At 34.7% G+C, this 12,232-nt stretch overlaps 1 protein-coding gene across 1 annotated transcript in view; it reads left to right on the top strand.

Annotated features, from left to right (window-relative positions):
* The window catches only part of MIGA1 (mitoguardin 1), a 40,808-nt gene extending 29,001 nt beyond the window's left edge, over positions 1-11,807 (top strand). The window contains exons 9-16 of the mRNA XM_040611231.1: positions 4,408-4,526; positions 4,706-4,778; positions 5,109-5,195; positions 5,316-5,414; positions 5,735-5,869; positions 7,327-7,380; positions 8,063-8,179; positions 8,509-11,807. Coding sequence (XP_040467165.1) covers positions 4,408-4,526; positions 4,706-4,778; positions 5,109-5,195; positions 5,316-5,414; positions 5,735-5,869; positions 7,327-7,380; positions 8,063-8,179; positions 8,509-8,727 — 903 coding nt within the window. The 3' untranslated portion in view covers positions 8,728-11,807. The remainder of the gene's footprint in view (positions 1-4,407; positions 4,527-4,705; positions 4,779-5,108; positions 5,196-5,315; positions 5,415-5,734; positions 5,870-7,326; positions 7,381-8,062; positions 8,180-8,508) is intronic.
* The last annotated feature ends 425 nt before the right edge of the window (positions 11,808-12,232 follow it).

Raw genomic sequence — 12,232 nt, 5'->3', positions numbered from 1 at the left:
TGTAACATTTGTAACAAATCCCATATATTAGCACTGAACTAATTTTTGTACCATAATGCCTCCATGCAGGTGTTACGTAGGCAAAAGCCTATGTACCAGACACAGCACGTAGCCCAGGATCATTCTGCCCAGCAAGGAGTACTAATACCACTGATGCACACAATAGAGTGAATTCACATTCTTCATTATACTTAAAATTAAGAAAGTTGCAGCAGTAATTCAGATAAAATCATGTTCTGAATGTGCACTTTCCTCAAAGAAAATATGTCACGTATTATAATTTATACAAGTAAGTATAGAAGGAGTTCCTGAAAATACATTAACTCCTTCCTGTTTTCTTCTAGATATTAGGAAGAAAGCACCATTTTAATAAAGTACCATCTCAAACGTTTTACTTAGTAATCACCATCACATCTTCCAACTCCCAAAACATGTTTCACACTCATCCTGCAACTACTTATGTTTAAAAATAAAATAAGAAAATGTTTAAAAGATACAGATATCCAGAGAAAGAGATCATCAGCCTTTTTAATATAGGATAAGCTTAGTTTCTCGGGATGTAAGGAATGCTGACTGTGCCAGTAAATGGACCTTTTTATTAGGGGGAGCAAGCAAGAATTTCTAAATGGTCTAGCACGGTTTATTTTTGTTACATTCGTGTAGGTGGTTATTGTGGTAGTCAACAAGGTCTTGATGCACAGCTGAGAATTTTTTCTGTTTATTAAGAAACAGCTTGCGGGAGTCAAATAAGAATACTGACTGTTCTATTAGGCTAAAGCAGGGAATCCCAGGCTTAAAAACTATTGCAAGTTGCAGAGGTTTGATGCTCTACAACAATGGTTTCAGCATCTCTACTAGCAGGTGCTGCCTTAAAGCTGAACTGCCCAGAGGAAACTGATGATCATCTGAACAAAACCAATCCATGTTGTAATCTTCAGAGGCTGCTTTGCAGCACTGTGTGGAGAGGCACAAGTTACCACTACAAGCTTTGGAGTGTTGAAGGCACGTGCTTATTTCAACAAAACGAAATTCGGTATTCACTGCTCATCATCATAAATGTGCAACAACTACTATCTCTTTCTTGAGCCTTGAACAGGTAGAAGTAAAGCATTACAAGATTAGGGTGCTGCTATAGGGTGATTCATCTTTTCAGCTCTTTGTGTGCATTTTCATATTCTTCCTCATGTAACCCCACATGATACTGATGAAATAGCAGACACCTAGAGGCTGACATGTCAGGTCCATCATCACAAGCCTCTGTGTTACTTGCAGCTAGCAGCACTTTCGTTAGCTGTGCATGGAGCACTTTTTCATCCTTAGTGGTGTCTTAAAGAGTTTCAAAATGGCAGTGGCTGTGCAAAGAAGCGTTTGCTGTGGAATGGCAAGAAGGGACTCAAGAAGCTTCCGAGAGTCCAACTTACCTGTAATGGCAAGATGCGGGATGCTGGGGCTTTCTGCGAACTTCTGGTAAATACTGAACCACTGCTGAGGAAAGTTACACAGTGGATAGGGTAAAAAGCAGGTACCTGAGTACATATCATGAATGTATACACCAATTCATATAAAGTAGATATAGTGAACCATCTCATACAAAACTAACCTTTCTCTCCATCTTTTTCCTCAAAGGTAACAAGTCCTTGGAGACTTTACAACAAAGAGTTCATTTACCTTTTGATGTCAGCTTGAGAAGTTTTTATCTAGAAAATGTTGTACGCTCTGCGTGTTGTTAAACATTGTAATGATTTGCCTATTCTTCTAATAGCTGGACTGTGCTATGTTGGAAACGTGGATGCATGTTCAGAGCATCTTCAACTAATTTTACTTTAAACCAGGATGTTTATATAGGCAAGCTTTCACCTTATTTCATCTCAAAAAGAATGGCCATTACTGAATGTTTGCAAGACCATTTAAAATGTAATACTATATGTTATATATATATATATGTGTTTATATTTACATGTAAAATATTTGTGTATAAATTTATTTTTAAATACTAGAAAGCATCAAAAGAAAATCCATGATGACTTCAGGACCATTACAGTGCAGCTTCAGAGCTTGTCTGGAAATCACCTTCTCTAGTTAAACTTAGAGGTCATTTTGGTTTCTGGTTTTCGGTTTGTTTTTCCTCCTCTTCTCTTTATGCATGCTAAGAGTAAGAGAAGTCAGCGACAGAGGAATTTGCACCCACTTTCCAAATGTTACTGGTTGGAACAAACTTCAATCTGTAATCAAAACCATCTTCTCAGTAGAAGAATAGTTATACCTTTTTCTTCTGTTTAGTAGCCAGTTACTTAACCTCTCTCTTTGTTTGAGCTCAATAATATGCATTACAACAGTAACACAGCTATTTTATTTCATCTGAGCATAAGAGGAAGTGTAAAAGAAAACAAAAAAAGCAGCTGAATATAATCAAGGGGCTAGCCCCACTCCCGGGTATCAAATTCTGTGCTGATCACAAAGGCTATGATGAAGCATCTTCACGTGCAAAAAATGTTACCATCTCAGGCTTGCTGGCAGCGGGTGGAGATTACCTGCGTCTAACTGAAAATCACACAAGTGACACTTCAGTCACTGTCAGGCAGTTTGTCTAAATATCTGAAGAAGATGATTTGCCTGAAGTTCATGAGAGAAAACTAATATAATCCCTTTTACCACAGAAGTTGTAACCTCTAAGAGAGGGACAGCTGTTTATAAAGTGCACGTATGTTCACAACCTATTTCTTCTCATGCTTTGCAAATTAAATGAAGTATATAGAATGTTTTATGGCTTCAGTAATAGCTTAATCGAGACAGAAAAAAATTAGTATATTACTTGCATTCTGCTTTGGTCTTTATTTCAGAAAATATGTTTGTTTTTTCCCCAGTTACTACTTTCTTAACCGTAATGTAGAAAAACAAATTCTGGAGTAAAGATTTTTCACTTTTTCTTGTTTATACCTGTTCTAACTATAGCAGTATATATATGTGTGTGTGTGTGTATATATATATATATTTACCCAAACAATGAAATCTAAAATTCAACATGATAATTTTACGAAAGGTATTGTATGTATTTGCTTACAGTAAAAGAATAGTGGTTTGAGTGATTGAAAACGTCAGTGTAAGTTCCTACAAATCCATATCATCTAACAACATGCGATGCTTGTCAGAACACCAGCTCTGTACTGACGTCTCTATAACTTACTCATGTACTTATATGTTTACATGGACCAAAACAGGTATCAGCACGTGCTTATATTCTTACCTTCATCAGGCAAGGCTACTTGGCCAAACTTGTTGCTGTGGTTGGCTCAACTACAATCTGTGGAGAAGACCCACTGGAAGCACACGGGCTGTCCTTATGCACTTACCTGTATCTCCTCAGTCAGGGGGAAAACTTTTCAGCATATATTTGTTTGAAAATATTAGTGAAAGTTTAAAATAAAAGTTATATTTTAATTTGTTGGGTTTTTTTAAATCTTTCTAAAATCCAGGGTAACTATTTTTATATAGTTCGATTACTGTGAGAATTATTTTTAAAGATGTTTCTAGGCTCCGTTTTTATAGCCTAGAAGCACATGTTTGTTTCCCCCATGCAGGATATTAAAAAAAAGAAAAAAAAATTTAAAAAAAGAATTAATTTTCTGCTTATTAGCTATACTGAAAGATGTGTAAGCCTCTGATTTTTATTTTTTTAATTTTATTGGATCATTAATAATATTATGTATTGTTTGTAGTAGAAACTGTAGCTAGCTATTGTCTTGTGGATTACATGTGATACCCTGTAAACAGAAGTTCTCAGTATTATTTATGTGCTTTCATTTCTTAATCTGTTTTGGGCTTTTCTTGCTCTAAAACTGTCCCTGAGTTCACATTAATTTATATGATAACCACAGAATTAAAAGTGCTGATAATTAAAACCTTTTGGGGAAGCCTGTAGTAAAATGCTGGATGGTCATGCTTCATACGATTTGCTTTGGTGACTAGCAGACATATTTACCATCAAAACAAAAACAAGGGTGGGAGGATGCTGCTATTTCCAGCTTCCTAAAGATTTGCTTGACACAAGCATTCTGTACTTTGTGTCCTGACAATTACTTTTTTAAACAGCTTTGAGACCCATTAGAATTAACTAGGCAAATTAAAACCAAGATGCCGCCATTTTATTAATTAAACTTCTGAAACTTGAAACCTGAAACTGTAGCTTTCTGATTTTAAAAGTTACACAGTAACAGTCTTGCTAATAATGTGGTGTTTCTCTTCTGTTTATGAGTTGAGTGGTGCCCTTTTTTTTTTTTTTTTTTAAGCAGATGCAGGAAAGGATACATCTTTCAGTAAAATGTCAGGAAAACATCTAATTTGTTCTATCTTCACAAAAATTATGTTAGCAAGCTCTTTATTGAACTTCAAAAAAATCTTTTTTTTCAGCTTACAGAGCACAGAGAGATTCGTAACACGTATGGCCTAGATTCCCTTTGCCATTGCCCACTGTATGAAGAAGCTATGCACTTAGCAGAGGAAGGCAAAATTTATTCACGAGTGTTAAGGTATTGATTTATGTCTACTTAATTATTTCCAAGAAAAGCAAGAATTAAAGTTAAATGTTCTATATAGAACTAATCTTTTAGAAGTTACTTGTACTAAGTATTTTTTCTAGGAATTAGACTTATGAATTTTCTTGTGCTTCTTTTTTAATGGTCTTTGAAAACTTTTCTATTTTATATAGGACTGAAATGTTTGAATGTCTAGGAGACAGTGACTTCCTTGCTAAGCTTCATTGTATTCGACAAGCTTTTCAGGTACATAGTAGTGATTTGTCTGTCTGTCTTGTTAAGCCTAAAGTACCTGGCTTTGAAACTTTCAATGTACTACCTGTGCAAGTGTATTTGTAACATACTCTGTAATTAAATATGTTCTTGTTGCTTTTACATGTCTATAATTCTAAAATGGGATGTGTTTGCAGAGGAGTCCCAATTCTGTGATTAGCTTTGGAACCTTTACACCAAAGGCTTAGTAGGAACTTGCCTACTGTAGTGGTGGTTATAATTATACTAAATTTGATAGAAATGTTTAGGGTCACTTAATATAACCTGTAAATGACTATGTCTATTTTCTGAAACCTTTTCTAGATAGTTCTTTCAGAAACAGCAAACAGAATATTTCTTGCTGAAAGTGGAAGAAAAATTTTGTCTGCTTTAATTGTGAAAGCACGAAAGGTAAAAGCCTTTTTTAACTAATGTTTTATTTTTAATGTAACTCCTACCAGAATTCGCTTTCCAATGTAAATAAATAATCTCTTTTAAGTTTGCTTGATACTCATTGCTTTTACTTTACAGAATCCAAAGAAATTTGAAGATGTCTTTGATGAAATGATATATTTTTTGGAGCAAACAGATCACTGGGATAATACTGAAATGGAACTTGCTGCTAGAGGAGTGAGTCTGAATTTCTGAAAAGTGCTTTTATGCAAACTATAGCATCTAAAAATAAATTTTTACAGTTCAGAATTGTGGGAAAGGCAACTTTTTTTTGTTTACATTGCTGATTTAGGGAAATGGCATCCACCACTGCAGTTTAGTACCAGAAAGTGCATCATATTTTTTTAACTTCTCCTTTACTGACAAAGTATCTTTAATAATAGTTAAAACCATTTATAAATCCACATGTTAATACAGAGTTAGAATATGGTGTGTGTTGAATTCCACCGCTGAAAGAGCAACTAGGTTACTCTAGATCATGTTCTGATTTAATATAGGTGAAACACCTGAATTTTTATGATGTCGTTCTGGACTTCATATTAGTGGATTCATTTGAAGATTTAGAAAACCCACCAATATCCATACAGAATGTAGTAAATAACCGCTGGCTAAATTCCTCTTTTAAAGAAACTGTAAGTATTTATGTATATATTGGATAATCATTATTCTGTACTATGTTACAATAAGTAGATGGTATGATCAATACAGCATTGGTGTGAGCATTCTGATATAAAATTTCTGTATATGTCAAAACTGTTCTTCCAGCAATCTGTGCTTTATGTACTTAAAGCACAATTTAAAAATGAGAATAAATCCCAACAAGTGCAGTATAAAGACTGTGTATATTGTCTTGATAATAGCATTAATTTTGAAGCAAAGAAACTACACCATCCTTCACTGTAATATCCAATTCAGCTTCCAATGTAACTGAATATGTACCTGAAATATTCCTAAGAAAAAATAAGCATATTGTATTATCAGGTTTTTCATAATAACAGTTTAAAAGCTACAAGTCTGGGCCCAAAATATATAGAATGATTGAATGTATTGGAGAAAATACTGTAACTTGTACTGCAAAAATGAAGGTTTTTTTGAGGAAGTAGAATTCTAGAAGGGAAGATTCTCTTAGCCACATCGTACATACTAGATACAGGGTTTTGCTCGTACACCAGAGATTTAGCAATAAGGCACAAAGTTGCAAGCAAACACAAGTAAATTAATACAATACAGGCATTCTGATACTGATAATATTTCATGCTTTTTTGTATGTGCCTCTTTATTTGTCAAATGAGATCTCATCTCTGTTACAGACATAGCGGCTACTGCCAGGGTCAGCTGGTAGAGGTCCTACTGTCACTTCACACATTTATATCTATAAACTGCCAGTTTTCCTTTTTATTTTTGCCTCAATTTAAATATTCCTTCTACAGGAAAAAAAGGTAACATGCATATATTTATTTTTGTAGTTATGTGATAACACTGTGTTTTGCAAGCAGTAAATTATCTTGCAGTACTGAAGGAGGGTCAGATGAGGATACTTACAAGCTATGAAAAGAAAAAGCCTAATACTGATATCAGTATATTGTATTTCACGGGTCCATATTTGGACAAAACTCCTTAGCTGAATCTAAAGCTATTGCAAGAATGTTTTTGCTAAAATGAAAAAGGACATCTCAATGTGTTCACATGCTATTTAATACCCAAAATAGTTACTTATGTCTGAGCACACACTTTGGTATACAAGAGACCTGGTCCTCAGTTAAACCCAGGGAACGTTGCTAACTGTTGAAACTGTAAAATCAGTCAAGGATGCGAAATGACATTTGAATCAAACTGAAGAAAATGTTACAAAGATCTGAAAACAACAAATATGAACTATGTATAAAATTAGTTACTTGTATCAGATTTTGTAGTTTTACATAGAGTGTTATCACAAGATTGAAACTGAAGAAAATACAAATCCCCGAAACATAGTAATACAGTATTTTTCCAGATCACTTCTTTTGAGATGAAATATAATTTCTCCTACAGTAAAGTTACACAGGATTTGGGGCTTTGCTTTTTTGTTTGTTTTTTTTTTTACATGTAGGCTGTTGCTTCAAGCTGTTGGTCAGTACTGAAGCAGAAAAGACAGCAAATGAAGGTAAGTTGCCTTCCAAATTATGTGGACCAAAGTTACTGATGGGTTCCTAAGAATTAGAAGTTCTGTAACTGTGGCAAATAAGTTACAAAGAGACTCTTAATCCTGTAGACACGTTAGTTAGACAAGAGGCTGCCAACTGCAGAAATGTAGCTCATAGGGCCATAATACCAGGTTTTTAGCAGAATGTGTTAGCTGAAAGATTTTCAACCTAGTGACGTCCAGTTAAAAGTGGCGACTAATTTCTCTGACTTATGGCCAGCGTTTTTTTCCATTCAAAACTGTGCAGTTTGCTTACTTTTTTGCAAGTTTCAGCTATACGTAGTGTATAGGGACTCAAACAGGAATAACTGAATGAAGTAATCTGATCTGTCATACGGGAGTCAAAATAGATTGTTCATGATCTTTCTGGACTTATGCCTATTAATCTTAAAATATTTAAAATGCAAAGTACCGCTGAAGTAAAAACTATAAAAGTTTGGGTTTTTTACTGAAGTAAAAAATTTTCTAAAAAAAAAATCATTACACTTGTTTGGTACAGTTGAGCTGTAACTTAAAGAAGTTCAAGTTACCACAGCCCTGCAGTAGTAGGTGTTTCAGGCTTTTCTAAAGATTTCATTTTATATAATAGAGATTTATACTAAATTTCTTGTGTAATTTTTGTCTACGTTTTTTACATCACTAGGTGCCTGATGGATTTTTTGCACATTTCTATGCTATATGTGAACATATCAGCCCTGTTTTGGCATGGGGCTTTTTAGGCCCCAGAAATTCCCATTATGACCTATGCTGCTTCTTCAAGGTTTGCAACTTTTTTTTAATTACCACTTACCTTATTTAAAAAAAAAAAAAAAAATCTTCCATGTTAACAGAAATGAGGGTTTTATTTATAAACATACACTTCCTAAGATTTAGACTAGTAGTAAGAAACCATGAAAATAAATGTTTTCATATTAAAAATTTTAAGCCTAGAACTGTTCTACACAGTCTATTTTAGTGCACTTCTATCTTAGCACCAAAAGAATACATAAATGGATGTTTTTAGGAAATGTGTAAAAGGAATAGCTAGCATTGCATACCTTTTTTTCTTCTTGTAAGTGAATACAAATTTTTCCTTTTTTTCCCCACTAGGATCAAGTGCTTTTCTTCCTCAAAGACATTTTTGATTTTGAAAAGGTGAGATACTCAACTATTGAGAGTTTGGCTGAAGATCTTATGCAATTATTAATCAGACACATTGAACTTTTAATGGCCTATCTTGGAGCAGATTCACTAAGACATGTCAGTGCTTGCGTAAGTGGCCACGGGCATGTCATGACCAGCGGGCTCTTAGAAGCAAAAGTACAGTAAGCTTAAAATCCATGACAAATAAAATGGAGTGCACTTTGACATACTCCTTCCCACCTTTCTCTCTAATGCCGAAGCTATCATTGCTGTTACCAAGCAAGCATCTGAAAATGTATTATATTGCTAAGTATGGAAAAGGACTCAGGGAGGTTAAATGTACATCTATGAAAAGAACAGGTGAGCGTATTATTGTATATACCTAAATTAAATTTGCAGCTCAGTTGTCACTGTATTTATACTTAATGTATCCCAAAGCTTTTTTCTGTAACATTTGGGTAAAGTTTATTTATGCAATACTGTACTTTTGCACAGATAATTTGTAAGTGAAGCTGATGGAGTTGTTTCCTTTAAAGGCTTATAGTACAAAATGTTCATTACGGAGTCTCCAAATCATTGTGTGTCTAGATCTAGAAGGTGTTTTGACTGGGGTATGTGCAGTCTCTGATTCATGTGACACACATGCAGTAAAGTAATCGCACTCACAAAATGAACTTGTTGCCACTGCCCTGAAATTACAGTTGCGTGGGTGTAAGCAGTCATTTTGTACTACAGTGTAATAGAGCGATGGAGGAAATGCAGCCACCATTTGGGCAGGAATGCCTTGCAGTATGCAGTTTTTACTTTATTTTGTTTTAAAACATCTAAACATCGTGAAGGTGTTTGAGAGCACTTTTTTATATTCAAAAAGCTATGGTAGCTTCACCAATTAATTTAAAACTCTTATTTTTTTTTTTAAACTGTTACTACTTTATATGGTGGTAGTAGATATACTAATACCATTCTCAGTTCATATGTAGCATTTGAAAATATATTTTTAAATAAGGGTGTATGATGGGATTTGTCGATCATGAAACAGAATCAAAAGCTGTGTTTTATAATGAAAAGCATTTCAGTCTTCCTCCCTTCCTTGTAGGAAGTTAGGTGTCTATTTAAGAGGAAATCTAAGCGATTGTGGCCATGTATGTGCAATTGAAAACTGTGGCTCAGGGTATGGCACCCGGAACTTTAGGTAGGAGCACGGCACAGTAAGAAGGCGTAAGGGAACTTGCAGTAATGTCTTTTCCTGTGATAGAGGTAATAGATAATGGTGATCTGTAATCTTTGAATTTCTGTAAACTGAAACAATGTTTCATAGTTAGCTTAGGCTCTTAAACTACTCATATATGCTTTGCCACATAAAGCCAGCCCACAGGAATCCTGGGTCAAGTAATACAGAATAAGTAATTACAGAGTAATTCTAATTATTCAGGTACTTGAGAAGCATGTTGTTAAAATCTGGCATATTGAAATAAACTTTGATTAGAAACATTCCAACCTTTGCTGCAAACGCAACCCAAAATAATGATATTTGAAAAGGAAGGCCTGTGTAATTCCGTAGGCTTTACTGAAGCTGACATTTTGCTCCTTTGTTGTACTCATCTGATAAATACGAAAATGATGAAAATGTGTCATGTGACTTGTGTGAAATGCCAACTGATTATAGTTTATTTAAAAAAAATTAAAAAAGTATACTTCTATGTGTAATAAAACAGAAATTCCAAACACTGCTGTTGGTCTATTTCCACCATTCATGTTGCTGAACTTGGCACCGTGCTCCATGCTATACTTTTTTTTCTCTGTAAAGTATGTCTTCAATACTGGAATGTGAAGTTTTTTCACCCATCTGACTTAGCTTAAACATACTCATCTGCTCAAAAGTATCTGTATTTTGGCAGCTTTTTGCAAGTCTATGAATGAAATTATATGGTACAGTAAGGTGTCTCATTGGGTTCAGAATCAATAGGAATAGCTGGAAATAGAGGTAACAGGGTAAATGGCACATTCCACAGCAAATGTACTACCCGGAGGGTGCAATGTGTCAAAAAGAAACTGCTGTGGTTTGTCTGGTCTCATAAAATGATGTGAAGAAAATTGTACCTTAACATTGATCACAAAAAATAAGAAATGCACTTTTTCACAGAAGTAGATGGTTATTTAAGTGAGCAATTTTCATATTATTTATAAAAAGCTCTTGAAGAAAGTGCAACAGCATTTGCACATGAGATTATAATGTTTCTGGATCATTTAAAAGTCAGTCTTCTGTTGAAACTGAAAGGGTGTGTTTTTTAAACAGAAGAATGAAAAAGGTCTAATGAAACACTGAAATATTTAGAAAATGGGTAAGAACCTGATAATACCTGTCTTAAACAAATGTATCTCTTTAAAACAGGAGCACTCATGGAGCTCTCGAAAGTCCATAGAGACAGGCAGGAAACTGAACTGATGTATTTCCCATCCGAAATAAGAATTACAGTATCTGGCTGCTGTAAGATACCACTAAAAACCATTTGATTCAGAAACAGTTAAGAAAGGAAGAAAGAAATAGAGAGGGAAAGGGAGGGGAAAAGAGAGAGGAAGAAGGAAAAGTGCAGGTAGGTGTGGGTAGGCTTTTGATCTCCTCTGGGTCTTTCTGGAACCTTTCCCAAAAAGCATTCATATATTCTGTCCTTCCTAACTCTAGAGGCACAGCTATGAATTTGAATAGGAGATAGCTGTCTCCCTTTAACAGGGAACTGGAATCAGTTCTCTTATAACTGAAGTTTTATACACATCAGCTAGAAAGTGGGTAACCAGACAGGTGGTTTAAGAATTTCAAAAGTCCACCACCTTTACACAAGTGCCAGAGCTGCACCAAAGCAGTGACAGGATAATGCAATTCTGCTTTAGTGAATTCATAATGAAAATCAGAATTTAGTTTATAACCTCTAAATTTTCAAGTAGTTTTGAATGCCACTTTCCATGCTAATAAGAACAAGCTGAATTTAAAAGCCATCTTCTTCTGCCATAACTGTACTAAGATCAGAAATGTTGAATGTGTAGGGATTATATGAGAATCAAATGTTTATATCATTTGTAATTTAGTTGTAATAATATTCTCACTTTTAATGTGTTCTAAATGATTATTATACTTCACTTTTGTAGTCTCTGGTTTATATCAAACTAAATGTGTCAAATCAAGTGTCAGAGTAAGTGTAATTGTGAACTTTCTGTTGCCTAAATGAACTGCAGCTGTGTATATTAAATAAAATACTTCAGTGAAACAACTGTTGCTCATATAACTCTATCTAAAACTCGCATTTGCTTAATTCTTGAAATCTAATGCAACATTAATATAGCAGGAGTTTTGATACCAGTTAGTCACCTTGAAATCGGCATTTGCTCCCTGAAATCCAGCGAAAAACAACTATTACAAAATTTATTATATACATTTAAAAAAAGGCATGGGAACAGCTTTAGAGCTGTCCCATTTAAACAGATTTTGTCAACCTGATTAACTTTGCCTCCGTTAAATGGTTCACAGCATCAATAAATTTTCAACACGTAGGCCAGTGATCCACCAAAAAGCCAAATATTGGTGTTTCTAGTCTTGGAAGTCAAAAAGTGGTTCAGCCAGACACCTGGATAAATGCAGAACCCCCAAGCTAAGGGTGGCTGGCGTGGCTTGCGGTCATGATGCGGGCACATGTAG

The sequence above is a fragment of the Falco naumanni genome, chromosome 11 (genome assembly GCF_017639655.2).
Source record: "Falco naumanni isolate bFalNau1 chromosome 11, bFalNau1.pat, whole genome shotgun sequence".
NCBI lineage: Eukaryota > Metazoa > Chordata > Aves > Falconiformes > Falconidae > Falco > Falco naumanni.
Note: the sequence above shows the minus strand (reverse complement) of the source record. Positions and strands in the feature narration are given on the sequence as shown.